We start from the raw sequence: 21,514 nt of genomic DNA, 5'->3' as shown, positions 1-21,514 counted from the left end.
CAGAATGACAATAAAAGAGGGGCCACACCCATAACAAGAAAAGCATTCTCAGGATAGTGTGTTCTCTCCTTTTGAAATGGTCAAGTGCAGTTCCCAGGACATTTCATAGGACAGGACCGCCTTCCCCCTGGTGGGATTGGGGCGCAGAGCAGTGAGGGGAGCAGGAGGGGGACCACGGCCACTGCGCCCGGGGGGGAATCTCAGTCTCAAACTGTTAAGGAGCGAGGGCCGAGGACCCCAACCTCCTGGGACGACCAGCCCCCAGATCATATGCTGATCAGCGAGTTCGCCCTGTGGATCGCGTCTGGGACGGGGACAGACCCGGAGGGGAAGCCCAGGACACAGTGAGGGGGGCCCCTGTGCACTGCGTGTCTGCCACCCGGTTACCGCTTCCACCCTGACCGGAGCCCCCAAGGGAACGGGAAACTTTCTCTCTGCTCAGCTGCTCACGGAGACTTTCCAGTAATTGCCAGCACTTGTCACTAATCGCCCGCCAGGCTGGAGGGTGACGGCACTGGGGTGGGATTCGCTGCTCGCTGGAGACGCCCTGAGCCTCCGAGCAGACGGTGTCTCCAGGACTAGCCAGGACGTGGTAAGGCGCCCCCGTGGGGACGTCAGGTCCGGGAGCCCTGCCCTATAAGTACGGCCCCTCCTGAGTGACGTTCCTGCAGAAGCTCAGGAGCAGAGCCTGCAGGTAGGTGCCTCCCTGCGGTCAGGGAGCCAGCAGGGAGGGGTCTCCCCAGGAAGGACACAGAGCCTGGCCGGGGGTCCCAGGATAGCACAGGGCCCCTGCCAGGTGCTCTGCTGCCCTTCTGGCCTGAATGGGCAGGAGGATGCTGGGCACACATCTGCCTGTTTGGAATCCCATTTGGGGGGATGCAGCATCTCAGGGATTTCTGCCCAGGTGTCTGTGGGGTTCCCGTGTGTGTTGTGTTGTGTGTAAGTGCAGCTCACATTTGTATCCATGCAATTGTATAAATGGCCCCTGTGCTTCCTGAACCTGAGGTGGCAGTCGGGGAGGGAAGAGTTATAGTGAAATGAGATCAGATTTATTTTGAATATGATGTGAATGTTGGGAATAAGCCATGCACAGGGCTTTAATTTAATGAGAAATAGGAGTTAGACCCATAAGCTCTGTGATGACTAATTTCAGTGCATTTGGAAATATGGTAAATGTGCCCTGGGCCAAGCACATCTGTCTGAATGTCTGTCTCCCCAAGACGCATATGTTGCGGTCACAACCCCAGAGACGACAGGAGGCTAGTGGGGCAAATGGTGCTCACAGGACAGACACATGCCCTTTGGTTTGTTTTAGCGGAAACACAGCTGTGTCCTCAGGGAAGTGGCAGAGGAAGGGCTTCAGAGTCCCCCATTTTCTCTGGAATGGCTCACAGCCATTTGTCCAAGGACACGGGGAGTGACCTACACACGCTGATCCCCATGCCTGTGGGTGGAGACGGCCCCTGGGCAGCAGGCCCTGGGTGTGGGGTCCTGGGGTGGCACAGGCCACCTTCCGTGGGAGCCCCTGGCTCTGGCTGTGCTGGGGCCTGCGTGACTGTGGGGCGGCGCTCAGGGTCTGTGTGGGGCAGGTGTGTCTGTCGGACTTCTACCTGGATGGCTGGTGGAAGTGAGGCCCTATTTGTGCGTGATGTGTGCCCATAGTACGCGCCACCTCAGGGTGACCACATCCCTCCCCCAGGGACCCGCAGCCCAGAGGAAGGTGACAGGGCCACGTGGAGATGGGCTCGAGACACCTACCTTCTCGAGGAGTCAGGAGCACAGTTTGGGGGCCCTGGAGTGCACAGAATCGGGGCTGAGAGTCAGCTCTGCTCCCACAGAGAAGCCGACCATCCACCCCAGAGATAATGGAACTGCTCAGGGCCCTGCAGTAAAGAGAGTCTGAGAAATGACGATTCCTAGGAGTCTGTCCAGCAGGGGCTGATCAGGGGAAGGCGGGGAGGCAGCGCTGGGGCCGTCAGGGCGGGTAAGGACGCTCAGCAAACAGGGAATCCAGGCTCACGCATCGCGGATGGTGTTACTTTGAGCCAACATCTCACTAACATTAACAGCAGGAAATGAAACATTTCATTTTAACTCATTCTTCCCTTCGAACGCCCTCCTTTCTCTGTGTAGACCCGTCTCTGACCCACGGCATCTTCCTGCCTCCAAAGGGCTTCCTGCACCGTCCTGCGCGGCAGGCCCAGGGCACCAAACCCCGTTTTCCTTTGAGCCTTTCCTTCTCCTTCGCTTCTGATGGATAATGTCACAGGGCCCAGGGACCACGTCTGTGGGGTTTTTCTCTCAACACTAGTATTTTACTCCACTCGCCTCTGCTCGCATGGTGTCTGAGGACAAATTGGATGAAATTTTGTCTTTACTCCTGTGCAGGAAAAGTGATTTTGTCTCTTACATTTTAAAGAAATGTTTTAATCCATGATGTCCCACACGTTCCAATGTTACGTGTGGCGGGAGTTGAGGGGGTTTTGTTTCTTGTTTGTTTCTGTTTTCCTTGCATTTCTCCTGCTTGGTGTCTGCCGAGCGTCCCCCAGCCGGGCTGCGGTGCTGACATCCCTGGGGGAATCCTCTGTCGCTGTGCGTTTATGTATCTCTGCTGTTAATTCTCTGCCAATCCAATTATGCAGAGTTACCCCTCGGGTGGTCGTCCCACAGTCCAGGGATATTCCGACCTGTGTTTTCTCTCATCTCTCTTCTGTTTCCTTTCCAGTTTGGGAGGTCCTATCACTGTACGTGCCTCAGCCATCTCCAGTCTACACACAGGCCCCTCAAGGGCACTATTGTTTCTCATACAGTGTTTTGTTTTCTCCGTCACTTTGTCTTGGTTGTTAGTTTCTCTTCCTCTGCTCAGTTGTCTAGTCCTTCTCACACGCTGCCTGCTTCACCCATCAGAGCTCAGGGCATATTAATTACAGGTGCTGTAAAGTTAGTCTGATTATCCAACTTCCCTCCAGATCTGCGCCTGATGCGACCTTCATGTTTCAAGTCGCTGTTGCTGTGCCTTGTACTCTGCCTTGTCTTTGCTACTCATGGTGGACGTGCTGTGGAGGGTCGAGGAACTGCTCTAATCATCCCTTTGGGTGAGTGGGAGGTGTGGGGAGAGGGCACTGCCTGCCCTGCTAGGATGAGGCCTCAGTGACAGGGGAGCGTGTGCCCCCAGGCTGTGAACTGCCCAGGCACCTCTCAGCCTTGTCCCCTGTAGGTAGGACAGGGTGGCTACAGGGGCTGGACCTGGGTGTCCCCTTCCCCAGGGCAGTGGGCTCTGATCACACCCCAGCGGGTTAGGCCACAGGCAGGAGTTATGAGGAGAACTCAGCGCTCTCCTGTTTTCTAAAAGTGGTTTCACGCCGCCTGTGCCAAAAGCACAAGGGGAATGTCTCTGATATTCGCTGAGGGAACTGGTGCAGCTCCTGGAGATGAAACTCACAAAACGAAGTGGCCCCTCATTACTTGGCCTGCCTGGCATATCTGGGTATCAGCCTTTGCACACTGAGCCCCCAGCCCTTTGCGAAGTACAGGGTGGGCTTCCCTACCCCCACCACAGCTCTGGCCATGGTCTCCTCTCAGGGTCTCAGATCCAGGAAGTCTTCATGGCCAGTATTCCCTTCTCACCATCCCAGCACCAAGGCAGTGATGTCCCCGGGGTTCTCAACTCTCTTACGGATCCAAGAATTTTTTGATTTTCGGTTGTAAACTATTTTTAGAATGTAGTGGTGACTTCCAAGTGCATTACACGAAAAGCCAGATATCAGAAACAGCTAGTGATTTTGTAAACGTATTTTGTATCTGCTCACTCTATGGATTATGGTTCCAAAGTATGTAATGAAGTTAGTTTGATAATATTACAATCTCAGCAATGTTTTTGAACTCTCCACTTCATGGTTGTAGGTGAGCCATCTGTACAATAGGCAGGTGACCAAGGTATGTCAGGGGAGCAGCATGTCCCCTTGTCCTCTGGGGCACAGTCACACTCGGGACAATCTATGGGCACCTATTGGACAGCAGTGGAACACCAGAGATGGTTCCTCATTTCCAGGACTGTACATTTATGACAGGCAGAAAATAAAGGGAAATAAATACAAAATGATAATGTTGTAAATACTAGCAGGCATCAGGTGTATATCCTCCAGGTAAAGCCGTCTCTACAGAGGACGAAGTGTCTCCCTTTGCAGGAGAAGAAAGGGAAAGGATCCTTTCCAATGCTGGTTACGTAAGAAGGCTGCTGACGTCACCACCAGCACAGCCCCCTTTGTCTCCAGGCCTCCCTGACGGCTTCTCCATGACTTTTCAGAAACATGTCCTAAGAGCCACAGGGGAAGTGGCTCTGAAAACCACCTTTCTGGTACAGATTGGATTTGGGACACTGGCCAATGTCACCCTCTTTTTCCATAATGTCTCCCCAGTCTTGTGTGGCCACAAGCAGAGACCCACACACGTGGTTCTCACCCACATGGCCTTGGCCAATCTCCTGGCTCTTCTCTCCTATGGGATTCCCCACACAATGGCTTTTTTTCTTTTGAGCAACTTCCTGTCCAGTCTTGGGTGTAAAGCTGTATATTATACACAGAGATTGGCTCGCAGTTGCACCCTGTGCTGCACCTGTGTTCTGAGCAACTGCCAGTTCTTCACACTCATCCCTGGGAGAGTACAGAGGATGATGCTCAGGAGAGTCTCCAAGGTCCCTGGACCTTCCTGCTGTGTCTGCTGGGTGTTTGCTGCATTAACAAATACCTATATTGCCTTGAAAGTCACTGCTGCACAGAACACGGGAAATGATACCGACACACAGGGCAGGTGGTTTTGCTCATCTTCGATTCCCAGGACCGGCATTGGCATTGTGTTATCATGTCCAGATGGCATATTTATTGGCCTCATGGTCTGGGCCAGTGGCTCCATGGTGAGTCTCCTTCACAGACATCACCAGAGGGTGCAGCATATTCACACCCCCAAGGGCCCCCACAGCTGCCCCCCAGAGACCAGAGCCACCCACACCATCCTGATGCTGGTGGTCACCTTCGTCATCTTCTACACGATGAATTTGGTTTTCACTTTTTACATCACTGTCTTTTTAGACCTTCAGCTCTGGTTGATACAGACATGTAATGTTTTGGCTTTGTGTTTCCCCACTGTGAGCCCCTTCCTGCTGATCTTTAGGGATCCTAGAACTCCCCAGTTTTGCTCTTAAATTGTTGGAAATAATTCTTGAAATATTAAATACATAGATGTCAGCTTCTATATCATCCCTGATGTTATAGTTAGTAATCATTTACCAGTTAACTGCTTTTATAATTTGTCCTTGTTTGTGACTGTGCAGAATATCATATTCATGACTTGACCATTTCTAAGTGCATGTCTTTGGCATTAAATACACTTACAACATCTGTGAGCCTCAGCACTCTGTACCCAGGGCTTGTCATCATCCCCAACCAGCTGGGGCCCATTAAAGAATAAATCCCACCTCTTCTTGCTCTCAGCTGTCCCTCTGCTCTTTTAACTCCCTTGCATGTGCCTGGCCTGGTGCTTCCCATGACCAGATTCACACAGTGTTTGTCCGTCCGTGTCTGCATTGTCTAAGTCAGAAAAATGTTTTCAACGTCACTCCAATTTGTAGCACACATGAAACCTTGATTCACTTTTGTGGTTGAAACTGGAACCCTTTTATTTATGTATATGACGTTTTGTTTACACATTCATCTGTGCATGAACAGTTGTTTTGTTTCCACCTTTAGACTGTTGAAAATAACACCATTTTGAACACTGGTGTAGAAGTATCTGGGAATTCACTGCTTTGAATTCTTTGGGACACATACCTAAGAGTGAAATTTCATTGTCATGTGGTATTTCTATGCATAGTCATTTGGTCAATCACCAAACATTTGTTGCAAAGCTCCTGCATCATTTCATATTCCCACCACCAATGCACAAAGGTGCCAATTTTTCCACACTCTCTCCGAAACGGATTTTCTATGTTGGATTACAGCCAGTCAAACAGGTATGAAGAAGTATGTACATGTGGTTTTCCCTTGTGTTTACCCAGGATGCAATGATCTTGAGTGTATTTCTGTGCACATAGTGGCAATTTGTATATTTTTGGAGAATCAGCTACTCATGCTCATGGCCCATTTTCATATTGGGGTGCTGTCGTTCATTTGTGAGGTGTTTAAAATATATAATCTGTATATTGATCCCTGTGTGTATAAGATTCACAAATTCTTTCTCCATTCTGTAGTTTGTCATTAAGTTATGGTCTCTTGGGGAAAGTCCTTTAAGCACAGTGACTCTGTCACAGCAGAAGGGCACACTGAGCCAGCCAGTACAGGGAATATGATGGGACATCAGATTCCCACGGTACCATTGTTAACAGGATTCTCTTGATTCCCTCAAACGTTTATTATTCACCTTACACTGCTTTCGGTCAATGATGTTTACCTACGTTTAGCTGTGTGGCTGGAGTGAAAGCTATAATCACTCAGAACATCCAGAATGCAGCACAGCAGCCGTTCTGCACCATGACTCCCCCACTGTTCTCCTCTTCCTTTTGAACTCATTGAATTAACTGCTGCAGGGTTCTCCCCTGTAAAGACATCATCTCTGTATCTTTTAATAGACTCATTACTGTTTCTACTTATAATCTTCATTCTCCAGGAGAAGGAAATATGTGGAGGAAATATGTGGTGAAATGACATCTCCTTGTGATAAATGATTGTTCAGAGAAGACAAGGGTGTTCCCAAAGTGCATGTGGAGTTATGATACTACTGTGTGCAGTGTTGTGGCAGAATCCATCCATTAAAATTGGTATCTTTCCCTAACATACGCAAATAATTTCAAATGATAACAGGAAGGAATGATTCCACATTCGTTTTGAGACTAGTATTATTTCAATACCATAACCTAACAAAGATCCTACACAAAAGAAAATTAACGACCAATATCCATAGGAATGTACACCCAGAAAATTTCAAGAAAAATGTAAGCATACCAAATTCAAAAGGACACTGAAAGGATCATTGTGCACAGCCATGTAGGATTTGTATAAGGGATGCAAGGATGGCTCAATATCTGAAAATCCATAAATGTGATACACCTCATTAACAGATTAAAGGATAAATATCACATGATCATCTCAACAGTTGAAGAAAAAGCTTTTGATAAATTCAAAATTCAGCCATAAAAGCTGTCACCAAAGAGGGTACAAAGGCAATGTAGCTCAACATACTAAGGCCCACACGTGACAAACACACCACTCACAGTGCAGTGAGTGGTGAGAAGCTGAGCCACACCAGGATGCGCACACCCACCACTGTCACTCAACATGATCCTGGAAATCCCAGCCACAGCACTCAGCCCAGAAAAGGAAATAAAAGACATGCAAATTGGTATGGGGGAAATGAAATTGTCACTATTTGCAGATGACATGCTATAATTAGAAAACTAAAACTCCACAAAAAAAACTTAATTAAAATTAAGAAAGGAATTCAGTAAAGGTGCAGGATACAATATCGCTACATGTTTCTGCATACTAAAATGTTGCATTTCTGTATAATAATAAACTGGCAGAAATAATTATGAAAAAGTACCATTTAAAATTTCAATACAAGGGAAAATTTTTGTAGAATTGCTGGAGGGGTTAAAGATGATGGAATGAGAGGTGAGACAGAAACCTGCTCCCAAAACCATATATAATTTGAAGATATAACAAATCCATCAAATCCTGAAAGAGCAACAGGAAAGAAGTCTGCAGCAGACTGTCTACACTTGTCAGCTTAACTCAAGGAAAAGGGTAATGTACCAAAGCCATGATCCAGAGAGATAAAATCCCTTCTCCCACTGCAGCTCAATGGATGGAGGAAGGGAAACAGATTAGGGAGGGGGTGGAGGCCTAGGACTGTGGAACAACCAGCCCTGGAAGTCTGTTCTGGGAGAATGAACCAACATTACATGGTGTTCTGGAGATTACTGGGGTTGGAGTGCTGACACAGGCAGAATACTTGGAGAGATGGAGATTCCAGCTGCCTGTGGAAAACAGGTTCCACATCCAGCCACTCTGGGACCAAAGAAAGGCAGGCTGTCTTAGAGACTTCCTAATGGTGACATGGGTGGAAAAGGGACAGGGATTGCACTGAACTTCCTGCTCAGGAGAAAGAACAGGTGGAGAAAATTTTCCAGACCCAGCAGGTTGGGAACATTTAGGAACCTCAGGTGCTCCATTCCCTCATTAACTATGCAGCTCTGGTGCCACCCACCATGATACACAGCCTGCCTCACCTTCCTCCTGGCTAGCATCGGCTTGCAAACTGACTATCCCAACTATTGTGCCAGGCCAGCCAGAGGGTGGCACCACTTATGGCAACAATAATTGCAAAGCACAGAAGCTTCCACTTGCATGCTTGACCCACTGGCCCTGGCAGTGGAGATGGCTCTGCAGCCAGGAAGCAGGAAAGACCACTTTCTTCCTAATAGGCACCAGTGCCACTCACCTGTGACCCCTGTCACCACTCCACAGGCTGAGCATTGGCAGAGAGTAGAGCCTCGGGACAGTAGAGGGTGCCACCTACAAAGTTGAAATGTCAGAGGAACCGGGTTCAAACCAAAATCCCACAAACAGAAGAAAGAGGTCTTAGTAAAGCTGAATTTATCAATCTTCCTGAAATGGGTTTCAAAATAAAAATCATAAACATGCTCATGGAGCTACAGAAAAATATTCAAGAAATCAGGGAGGAAATTAGGAATGAGATACAAATGCTTAAGAATACTGAATGTGAAATGAAACCTACAATGAAGGGATCCAAAAGTATATTAGAATGGTGCCAGAGGGGACCAGGAGAGGCATGTGTGAGCCCACAGCAGCAGCAACTGAACAGCCTGGGTGTGGCTCATGCACTCCGGTGGCAGTAGAGCCAGAGTAGTACTGGAGACGTCCACGTGGGAGGGCCCCGCATGCACCTGCAGCAGAGTCAGAGGGAACAGGCACACTTCCAGCTGCTGACCAGAATCCTAGCCCAATGCACAGCCGCCTGGGCCAGACCCTAAGGCCGCTGCTGCCACACAGCTGTCCGGCAGGAGCACCGCTATCACAGAGGGGTGCACCTGGCATGCCTGCCAACCCCCGCAGGGCTCTGTGCTGCTCTGATGGAGACCCTTCCCATAGCAGCTTAGGGGATTAACCCTGTGGCTGCTCCAGGAGTGTGGGTAACCAACACAGGCGGCAGAGAAGGGCTAGGCATCCAGCAAGCAGGAAAGGACTTTCTTCTCCCAGCTGACACACCCGCAACCTGCCTACAGCCACTGCTATCACCATGAAAAGGCAAAAAAAATTTAGTCCAGTCCAAAATATTTCAGACAACACCTGAGAGAGGATCTGCAGAGAGAGACCTAACCAGTCTCCCTGAAGAAGAAATCAAAATAAAAATCATAAACATGCTGACAGAGCTGCAGAGAAATATGCAAGAGTTAAGGGATGATGTCTGGAGGGAGATTACAGACATCTGCAGGGAGATTACAGAAGTGAAACAAACTCTGGAAGGATTTATAAAAAGAATGAATAAGATGCAAGAGGCCATTGATGGAATAGAAACCAGAGAACAGGAAAGCATAGAAGCTGATGCAGAGAGAAATAAAAGGATCTCTAGGAATGAAACGATATTAAGAGAACTAACTGTGTGACCCATCCAAAAGGAACAATATCAGCATTACAGGGGTACCAGAAGAAGAAGAGAAAGAAAAAGGGATAGAAAGTGTCTTTGAAGATATAATTGCTGAGAACCTCCCCAAACTGGGGGAGGAAATAGTTACTCAGACTATGGAAGCACACAGAACTCCCGAGAGAAGGGACCCAAAGAGGACAACACCAAGACACATAATAATTAAAATGGAAAAGATCAAGGACAAGGACAGAGCATTAAAGGCGGCCAGAGAGAGAAAAAAGGTCACCTACAAAAGAAAACCCATCAGGCTATCAACAGACTTCTCAACAGAAACTTTATAGGCCAGAGGAGAATGGCATGATATATTTAATGCAATGAAACAGAAGGGCCTTGAACCAAGTATAGTGTATCCAGCATGATTATCATTTAAATATGAAGGAGGGATTAAACAATTCCTGGACAAGCAAAAGTTGAGGGAATTTGCCTCCCACAAACCACCTCTACAGGGTATCTTAGAGGGACTGCTCCAGATGGGAGCACTCCTAAAAAGAGCACAGAACAAAACACCCAACATTTGAAGAATGGAGGAGGAGGAATAAGGAGGTAGAGAAATAATCATCAGACTGTGTTTATAATAGCTCAGTAAGCAAGTTGTGAGACAGTAAGGTAGTAAACCAGCTAACCTTGAACCTTTGGTAACCACGAATCTAAAGCCTGCAATAGCAATAAGAACATATCTTTCAATAGTCACCCTAAATGTAAATAGAGTGAATGCACCAATCAAAAGACACAGAGTAATAGAATGGATAAAAAAAAAGACCCATCTATATGCTGCTTACAAGAAACTCACCTCAAACCCAAAGACATGCACAGATTAATAGTCAAGGGATGGAGCTATCTACTGTTAAAAGAACATATGGGATGTGTACAGTTCCCAGGAATGTGTTGTTTTAATTTGTCTGATTTTTCTCAAACTATTCAAATTCAGTTAGACAATATCCATCATATTATTGATAAGTTTTCACAAATGCCTAGGGTACTTAACTGGTTTTCTTGGTTTCACTGGATATGGCTGGTAATTGTAGGTCTGCTTTTGTTATGTATCTGTATTCCTATACTGTTAATGTGTGTATGCAATTTAATTAGTAGTTTGTTAAAACCTATACATGCTGATGTTACTCTACAAGAAGTTATGTTAAAGAAATAATCTATCTTCCCATGTTTTCTTCCATCTGCTACTTCTATAGCTTTTCTTCTTCCTTCCTAATTGTACCCTTTAGTAGAATTCATGCCTTATATCAAAGATTACTGAGTATCATAATTCTTCCAAGTGGTAAAGATGCCTCAAGACAAATTCTGGGCATAGAAGCCACAGGGCATAAATCTGCAAGGAAGTAAAAAGCTAACCTTTTCAAAGAATATTGCTTCTCTCTCACTTACCAACTTTGCATTTCCCTGTATGGCCCCGGAAGATGGCTGGTTAGCCAGAGACGGGTAAGATTCCTCAAGGGAGGAACAACCTAAGACAGGCACAGTTGCAGGGGGGCCATCAGGTGAGAAATTGGGGATCAACAGAGGTGAGGCTAACAACCTCACCACCCCGGTTTTGAGAGAAATCTTCTGCATCCATGGATGTTTTGTTACCCTTGTCTAGCTTGGATTAATACTTAGTCTATAGGCACAGACCTGATCATCTACATTTGCCCTCTTACAGCACTGTTAGGGTTTCTACCGGTATTTTGCATCTACCTACCACTTCAGCATTTTATTTTTAAAAAATAAAGGAGAAATGTGGGATTCACATATAAGTCAAGTATAAAAATCAAATTGAAAAATCATATCTGACTTGTTTATAGTTAACAATATGTGATCAAAACTGAAAGTTTCTGTGATATGACTGCCCTTGTACTGTTCACCATGTAAGAACTTATTCACCATGTAAGAACTTGTTTGTTATGCTTTAGAAGATTGGAGACTGTTGAGAATTAGGCTTGGGGTTGATTCATGATTGTGCATTGAGTCCCCTATACAAAATTTTATTGTTGTTAACAACCATTTGATCAATAAATATGAAAGATGCCCTCTCAAAAAAAAGTCAAGGGATGGGAAAAGATATTCCATGCAAACAAGAAAAAGAAAAAAGCAGGTGTTGCAATACTAGTATCAGACAAAATAGACTTCAAAATAAAGAAAGTAACAAGAGATAAAGAAGGACATTACATAATGATAAAGGGCTCAGTCCAACAAGAGGGTATAACCATTCTAAACATATATGCACCCAATACAGGAGTATCAATATATGTGAAACAAACACTAACAGGATTAAAGGAGGAAATAGAATGCAATGCATTCATTTTGGGAGACTCAACACACCACTCACTCCAGAGGACAGATCTACCAGACAGAAAATAAGTAAGGACACAGAGGCACTGAACAACACACTAGAACAGATGGACCTAATAGACATCTATAGCACTCTACATCCAAAAGCAACAGGATACACATTCTCCTCAAGTATACATGGAACATTCTCCAGAATAGACCACATACTATGCCACAAAAAGAGTCTCAGTAAATTCCAAAGGATTGAAATCCTACCAACCAACTACCTTTTCAGATCACAAAGTATAAAACTAGAAATAAATTGTACAAAGAAAACAAAAAGGTTCACAAACACATGGAGGCTTAACAACATGCTCCTAAATAAGCAATGGACCAACAACCAAATTAAAATGGAGATCCAGAAATACATGGAAACAAATGACAACAACAACACAAAGCCCCAACTTCTGTGAGACGCAGCAAAAGCAGTCTTAAGAGGAAAGTATATAGCAATCCAGGCATATTTAAAGAAGGAAGAACAATCCCAAATGAATAGTCTAATGTCACAACTATTGAAATTGGAAAAAGAAGAACAAATGAGGCCTAAGGTCAGCAGATGGAGGGACATAATAAAGATCAGAGAAGAAATAAAATTGAGAGGAACAAAACACAGAAAAAATCAATGAAACCAAGAGCTGGTTCTTCGAGAAAATAAACAAAGTAGATAAGCCTCTAGCCAGATTTATTAAGAGAAAAAGAGAGTCAACACACATCAACAGAATCAGAATTGACAAAGGAAAAATCACGACGGACCCCACAGAAATACAAAGAATTATTAGAGAATACTATGAAAACCTATATGCTAACAAGCTAGAAAACCTAGGAGAAATGGACAACTTCCTAGAAAAATACAACCTTCCAAGACTGACCCAGAAAGAAACAGAAAATCTAAACAGACCAATTACCATCAATGAAACTGAATCAGTAATCAAAAAACTACCAAGGAACAGAACCCCTGGGCCAGATGAATTTACCTTGGAATTTTAACAGACATACAGAGAAGACATAATACCCATTCTCCTAAAAGTTTTCCAAAAAATAGAAGAGGGAATTCTCCCAAACTCATTCTATGAAGCCAACATCACCCTAATACCAAAACCAGACAAAGACCCCACCAAAAAAGAAAACTACAGACCAATAACCCTGATGAATGTAGACGCAAAAATACTCAACAAAATATTAGCAAACCGAATTGAAAAATACATAAAGAGGATCATACACCATGACCAAGTGGGACTCATCCCAGGGATGCAAGGATAGTACAACATTCGAAAATCCATCAGCATCATCCACCACATCAACAAAAAGGACAAAAACCACAAGATCATCTCTATAGATGCTGAAAAAGCATTCAACAAAATTCAACATCCATTCATGATAAAAACTCTCAACAAAATGGGCATAGAGGGTAAGTACCTCAACATAATAAAGGCCATATATGATAAACCCACAGCCAATATCATACTGAACAGCGAGAGGCTGAAAGCTTTTCCTCTGAGATCGGGAACAAGACAGGGATGCCCACTCTCCCCACTGTTATTCAACATAGTACCGGACGTCCTAGCCATGGCAATTAGACAAAACAAAGAAATACAAGGAATCCAGATTGGTAAAGAAGAAGTCAAATTGTCACTATTTGTGGATGACATGATATTGTACATAAAAAACCCTAAAGACTCTACTGCTAAACTACTAGAACTAATAACGGAATTCAGCAAGGTTGCAGGATACAAAATTAACACAGAGAAATCTGTAGCTTTCCTATACACTAACAATGAACTAATAGAAAGAGAAATCAGGAAAACAGTTCCATTCACAAGAGCATCAAAAAGAATAAAATACCTAGGAATTAACCTAACCAAGGAAGTGAAAGACCTACACCCTGAAAACTACAAGACACTCGTAAGAGAAATTAAAGAGGTCACTAACAAATGGAAACTCATCCCATGCACCTGGCTAGAAAGAATTAATATCATCAAAATGGCCATTCTGCCCAAAGCAATATACAGATTCAATGCAATCCCTATCAAATTACCAACAGCATTCTTCAATGAACTGGAACAAATAGTTCAAAAATTCATATGGAAATACCAAAGACCCCGAATAGCCAAAGCAATACTGAGAAGGAAGAATAAAGTGGGAGGGGGGGGACCTCGCTCCCCAACTTCAAGCCCTACTACAAAGCCACAGTAATCAAGACAATTTGGTACTGGCACAAGAACAGAGCCACAGACCAGTGGAACAGAATAGACACTCCAGACATTAACCCAAACATATATGGCCAATTAATACTTGATAAAGGAGCCATGGACATACAATGGGGAAATGACAGTCTCTTCAACAGATGGTGCTGGCAAAACTGGACAGCTCCATGTAGGAGAATGAAACTGGATCACTGTCTAACACCAGACACAAAAGTAAACTCGAAATGGATCAAATACTTGAATGTAAGTCATGAAACCATAAAACTCTTGGAAAAAAACATAGGCAAAAACCTCTTAGACATAAACATGAGTGACCTCTTCTTGAACATATCTCCCTGGGCAAAGAAAACAACAGCAAAAATGAACAAGTGGGACTATATTAAGCTGAAAAGCTTCTGTACAGCAAGAAACCATCAATAGAACAAAAAGGTATCCTACAGTATGGGAGAATATACTCATAAATGACAGATCTGATAAAGGGTTGACATCCAAAATATATAAAGAGCTCACATGCCTCAACAAACAAAAAGCAAATAATCCAATTAAAAAATGGGCAGAGGAGCTGAATAGGCAGTTCTCTAAAGAAGAAGTTCAGATGGCCAACAGACACATGAAAAGATGCCCCACATTGCTAATTATGAGAGAAATGCAAATTAAAACTACAATGAGGTATCACCTCACACCAGTAAGGATGGCTACCATCCAAAAAACAAACAACAACAAATGTTGGTGAGGCTGTGGAGAAAGGGGAACCCTCCTACGCTGCTGGTGGGAATGTAAATTAGTTCAACCATTGTGGAAAGCAGTATGGAGGTTCCTCAAAATGCTCAAAACAGACTTACCATTTGACCCAGGAATTCCACTCCTAGGAATTTACCCTAAGAATACAGCAATCAAGTTTGAAAAAGACAAATGCACCCCTATGTTTATCGCAGCACTATTTACAATAGCCAAGAATTGGAAGCAACCTAAATGTCCATCAGTAGATGAATGGATAAAGAAGATGTGGTACATATATACAATGGAATACTACTCAGCCATAAGAAGAGGGCAAATCCTACCATTTGCAGCAACATGGATGGAGCTGGAGAGTATTATGCTCAGTGAAATAAGCCAAGCAGAGAAAGAGAAATACCAAATGATTTCACTCATCTGTGGAGTATAAGAACAAAGGAAAAACTGAAGGAACAAAACAGCAATGGAATCACAGAACCCAAGAATGGACTAACAGGTACCAAAGGGAAAGGGACTGAGGAGGATGGGTGGGGAGGGAGGGATAAGGGGAGGGAGAGAAGAAGGGGAGTATTAAGATTAGCATGCATAATGGGGGGTGGGAAAAGGGGAGGGATGTACAGCACAGAGAGGACAAGTGGTGATTCTGTGGCATTTTGCTATGCTGATGGTCGGTGACTGTAGGGAGGCTTGTGGGGGGGACCTGGTATAGGGGAGAGCCTAGTAGGCATAGTGTTCTTCATGTAAGTGTAGGTTAATGATAACAAAAAAAAAAAAAGAAAGAAAAGGTGGATTACTCCCTGATAGGATAAAACTAACTGTAAATCAATGATTAATGCATGCTTTAAATATCCTTAATTTTGATCTTAAAGGGTGTCAGATGATCGGCTATGGAGGTACATTTTTCTGATAATATTCCTTTCTCTTAAAAAAAAAAGCAGTTCCTGTGTGGTGACCTCCAATGAGTTCTACACAATGGTATAAAGGGCATATCAAAGTGTGGGTAAAGGGTCTGTTTGTGTTTATACAGAGGACCGAAGCCTAATTTGGCTAAGATCCAGTCGCTGCTACAGTTGTAGCTGCATTCATCCCACCGGTTCCTGGACTTGCCATGGGAATGAAGAAGGAGATATCTAAGCTGGCCTGTGCATACAGTAAAACAACAAATTTGACTGGCTCTATACTGTTGGAACTCAACCAAGAATTAGGAGAAGTGCAAGTTGTAGCGCTCCAAAATCTTACAACTACAGACTATCTACTGTTAAAAGAACATATGCGATGTGAACAGTTCCCAGGAATGGGTTGTTATAATTTGTCTGATTTCTCTCAGACTGTTCAAGTTCAGTTGGACAATCTCCATCATATCATAGATAAATTTTCATAAATGCCTAGGGTGCCTAACTGGTTTTCTTGGTTTCACTGGAGATGGCTGATAATTATAGGTCTGCTTTGGTTATGCGACTGTATTCCTATTATGTTAATGTGTGTGTGCAATTTAATTAGTAGTTTAAAACCTATACATGCTGAAGTTACTCTACAAGAAGATATGTCAAAGAAATAATCAGTCTTCCCCTGTTTTCTTCCGCCTGCTACCTCTATAGCTTTTCTTCTTCCTCCCTAATTACAACCCTTAAATAGAATTCGTGCCTCATATCAAATTTACCGAGTATCATAATTCTTCCAAGTGGTAAAGATGCCTCAAGACAAATGCTGGGCATAGAAGCCACAGGGCATAAATCTGCAAAGAAGTAAAAAGCTAACCTTTTCAAAGAATATTGCTTCTCTCTCACTTACCAACTTTGCATTTCCCTGTATGGCCCCAGAAGACAGTTGGTTAGCCAGAGACGGGTAAGATTCCTCAAAGGAGGAACAACCTAAGACAGGCACAGTTGCAGGGGGGCCATCAGGTGAGAAATTGGGGATCAACAGAGGTGAGGCTAACAACCTCACCACCCCTGTTTTGAGAGAAATCTTCTACATCCATGGATGTTTTGTTGCCCTTGTCTAGCTTGGATTAATACTTAGTCTATAGGCACAGACCTGATCATCTACATTTCTCTCTTACAGCACTGTTAGGTTTTCTACCGGTATTTTGCATCTACCTACCACTTCAGCATTTTATTAAAAAAAAAAATAATAATAATAATAATAATAATAGAGAAATGTGGGATTCACATATAAATCAAGTATAAAAATCAAACAAATATTCATATTTGACCTGACTGTTTATAGTTCATAATGCGTGATCAAAACCAAAAGTTTCTGTGACGACTACCCTTGTACTGTTCACCATGTAAGAACTTATCCACTATGTAAGAGTTTGTTCACCATGTAAGAACTTGTTCGTTATGCTTCAGAAGATTGGAAACTGATGAGAATTAGGCTTGGGGTGGATTAATGATTGTGCATTGAACATTGAGTCCCCTATACAGAATTTTATTGTTGTTAACAACAATTTGATCAATAAATATGAGAGATGCCCTCTCAAAAAAAAAATGGGCAGGGGAGCTGAATAGACAGTTCTCTAAAGAAGAAATTCAGATGGCCAACAGACACATGAAAAGATGCTCCACATAACTTGTCATCAGAGAAATGCAAATTAAAACCACAATGAGATATCATCTCACACCAGTAAGGATGGCTACCATCCAAAAGACAAACAACAACAAATGTTGGCGAGGTTGTGGAGAAAGGGGAACCCTCCTACACTGCTGGTGGGAATGTAAATTAGTTCAACCATTGTGGAAAGCAGTATGGTGGTTCCTCAAAATGCTCAAAATAGAAATACCATTTGACCCAGGAATTCCACTCCTAGGAATTTACCCTAAGAATGCAACACTCCAGTTTGAAAAAGACAGATGCACCCCTATGTTTATTGCTGCACTATTTACAATAGCCAAGAAATGGAAGCAACCTAAGTGTCCATCAGTAGATGAATGGATAAAGAAGATGTGGTACATATACACAATGGAATATTACTCAGCCATAAAAAAAAACAAATCCTACCAGTCGCAACAACATGGATGGAGCTAGAGGGTATTATGCTCAGTGAAATAAGCCAGGCAGAGAAAGACAAGGACCAAATTATTTCATTCATATGTTTAGTATAAGAACAAAAGAAAACTGAAGGAATAAAACAGCACCAGAATCACAGAACCCAAGAATGGACTAATGGCTACCAAAGGGAAAGGGACTGGGGAGGACGGGTGGGAAGGGAGGGATAAGGGTGGGAAAAAAAGAAAAGGGGCATTATGATTAGCATGTATAGTGTTGGGGGGCAAGGGGAGGGCTGTACAACACAAGTAGTGATTTTACAGCATCTTACTATGTTGAAGGACAGTGACTGTGAACTTGGTGACAAGTAATGATTTTACAGCATCTTGCTATGTTGATGGATAGTGACTGTGAGGGGATGTAGGGGGGACTTGGTGAAGGGGGGAGCCTAGTAAACATAATGTCCTTCATGTAATTGTAGATTAATGATAACAAAATTTAAAAAATTTTATGGACATAAACATGAGTGACTTCTTCATGAACATATCTCCCTGGGCAAGGGAAACAAAGGCAAAAATGAACAAGTGGGACTATATCAAGCTAAAAAGCTTCTGTACAGCAAAGGACACCATCAATAGAACAAAAAGGTATCCTACAGTATGGGAGAATATATTCATAATTGACAGATCTGATAAAGGGTTGACATCAAAATATATAAAGAGCTCACATGCCTCAACAAACAAAAAGCAAATAATCCAATTAAAAAATGGGCAGAGGAGCTGAATAGGCAGTTCTCTAAAGAAGAAATTCAGATGGCCAACAGACACATGAAAAGATGCTCCACATTGCTAATCATCAGAGAAATGCAAATTAAAACCACAATGAGATTCACCTCACACCAGTAAGGATCACCATCATCAAAAAGACAAAGAACAACAAATGTTGGTGAGGTTGTGGAGAAAGGGGAACCCTCCTACACTGATGGTGGGAATGTAAACTAGTTCAACCATTGTGGAAAGCAGTATGGAGGTTCCTCAGAATGCTCAAAACAGAAATACCATTTGACCCAGGAATTCCACTCCTAGGAATTTACCCTAAAAATGCAGCACTTCATTTTGAAAAGACAGAGGCACCCCTATGTTTATCACTGCACTATTTACAATAGCCAAGATATGGAAGCAACCTAAATGTCCATCAGTAGATGAATGGATAAAAAGATATGGTACATATACACAATGGAATATTACTCAGCTATAAGAAAAAAAACAAATCCTACCATTTGCAACAACATGGATGGAGCTAGAGGGTATTATGCTCAGTGAAATAAGCCAGGCGGAGAAAGACAAGGACGCAATGATTTCATTCATATGTTTAGTATAAGAACAAAAGAAAACTGAAGGAACAGAAGAGCAGCAGAAGCACAGAACCCAAGAATGGACTAACAGTTACCAAAGGGAAAGGGACTGGGTAGGATGAGTGGGAAGGGAGGGAGAAGGGCAGGTAAAAAGAAAGGGGGCCTTACAATTAGCATGTATAATGGGGGGCACGGGGAGGGCTGTGCAACACAGAGAAGGGAAGTAGTGATTTTACAGCATCTTACTACACAGATGGACAGTGAGTGTGAAGGGGTATGTGGGGGGGACGTGGTGAAGGCGGGAGCCTGGTAAACAATGTTCTTCATGTAATTGTAGATTAATTATTTCAAATAAATAAATAAATAAATAAATAAATAAATAAATAAATAAATAAATAAATAAAAGCATATTAGATGAAGTAGGTTAGACAGTAAGTGAACCTAGAAATCAGGGAACAGAAATACAAAGAAGCTGAGGCACCGAGAAAAAGAGAATCTCTAGGAATGAAAGGATATTGAGAGAACTGTGTGAACAGAATAAATGGAGCGATATTCGCAGTATACGGTTACCAGAAGAAGAGAAAGGAGAGGGATAGAAACTGTCCATGAGAAGGTAACTGTAGAGAATTTCCCAGTATGGGGAAGGAGAGAGTCTCTCAGGCCATGGATGTGCACAGATCTCCCAACACAAGGTACGCAAGGAGGACAACACCAAGACATGTAATCATTAAAAGGGCAAAGATCATGGATAATGACAGAGTATTAAAAGCAGCCAGAGAGAGAAAAAAGATCACCTAAAAAGGAAAACCCATCAGATTATCATCAGACTTCTCAGCAGAAACCTTACAGTCCAGAAGGGCGTGGCATGATATATTTAATGCAATTAAGCAGAAGGGACTTGAACCAAGAATACTCTATTCTGGCAAGATTATCATTTAAATTTGAAGGAAGGATTAAACAATTTCCAGATCAGGAAAAGCTGAGAGAATTAACCTACTGCAAACTGTATTTTATGGGGACTGCTATAGATGCAAGTGTTTCTAAGGCTAACTACCTATCACTAGAAGAAAAAAACCATAGTAAAGAAAGTAGAACATTAATTACTCAGCAGATGCAAAATCAAATCAACCACCTCCAATGTCAGTCAAAGGACTGACAGGGAGTACACAATATGATACATGGTGTATAAGAATGGAGTTGAAAGACAAAGAAGGGGGGAAAAAGGAACCTTTGGAATACATTTGTAAGAGCATACTACGTGAATTAAATTAGCCTGTCAGACAGTAAGGAGGTTTCCCTTGAACCTTTGGTTACCATGGATCTGAAGCCTGCAATGGCAATTGGTACATACCCACTGATAACCCCATTAAATGTAAATGGTTTAAATGCACCAATGAAAAGACTTACAGTCACTGAATGGATAAAAAAAAAGAAGACCTGTCTATATGCTGCCTACAAGAGACTTCAAAACCCCAAAGACATACACACACTCAAAGTGAAGGATTGGAAAAAGATATTTCATGCCACAAATAGGGAGAAAAAAGCAGGAGTTGCAGTATTTGTATCAGACAAAATAGACTTCAAAACAAAGAAAGTAACAAGAGGCAAAGAAGGACATCACAGTAATAAAGGGGTCAGTCCACAAAAGGATATAACCATTATAAATAACTCTGCACCCAACACAGGAGCACCTACATATGTGAAACAAATACTAACAGAATTAAAGGGGGAAATACAAAACAATCCATTCATTTTAGGTGACTTCAACATGCAATTCAGTCCAAAGGACAGATAAACCAGACAGAAAATAAGTAAGGAGACAGAGGCACTGAACAGCACATTAGAACAGATGGACCTAACAGACATCTACAGAACACTCCACCCAAAAATAAGCATGATACACATTCTTGTCAAGTGCCCATTGAACATTTTCAAGAATAGATCATATACTAGGCCACAAAAAAGAGCCTCGGTAAATTCAAAGAGATTGAAATTGTAACAAGCATGTTCTCAGATAACATAGGTATGATAGTAGAAATAAATTATGCAAAGAAAACAAAAAACCCATGAACACATGGAGGCTTAATAACATGCTCCTAAATAATCAGTGGATTGATTACCAAATAAAAACAGAGATCAAGCAATATATGGAGACAAAATGAAGAATTACTCAATACTGTAAAATCTG

General features: G+C 43.0%; 1 protein-coding gene across 1 annotated transcript; it reads left to right on the top strand.

The window, feature by feature from the left end:
* The first annotated feature begins 4,294 nt into the window (after window positions 1-4,294).
* LOC118973780 (vomeronasal type-1 receptor 4-like) lies at window positions 4,295-5,200 on the top strand. Its single transcript, XM_037025656.2, has one exon. The coding sequence runs from the start codon at window positions 4,295-4,297 to the stop codon at window positions 5,198-5,200; it is 906 nt and encodes a 301-aa protein (XP_036881551.2).
* The last annotated feature ends 16,314 nt before the right edge of the window (window positions 5,201-21,514 follow it).

Source organism: Manis javanica, chromosome 17 (genome assembly GCF_040802235.1).
Source record: "Manis javanica isolate MJ-LG chromosome 17, MJ_LKY, whole genome shotgun sequence".
Lineage (NCBI taxonomy): Eukaryota > Metazoa > Chordata > Mammalia > Pholidota > Manidae > Manis > Manis javanica.
This window is presented reverse-complemented; position numbering and strand designations above follow the sequence as displayed.

Bases quoted from the DNA above. Each gene is read 5' to 3' on its own strand.
- LOC118973780 (XM_037025656.2), top strand. From the start codon at position 4,295: ATGACTTTTCAGAAACATGTCCTAAGAGCCACAGGGGAAGTGGCTCTG.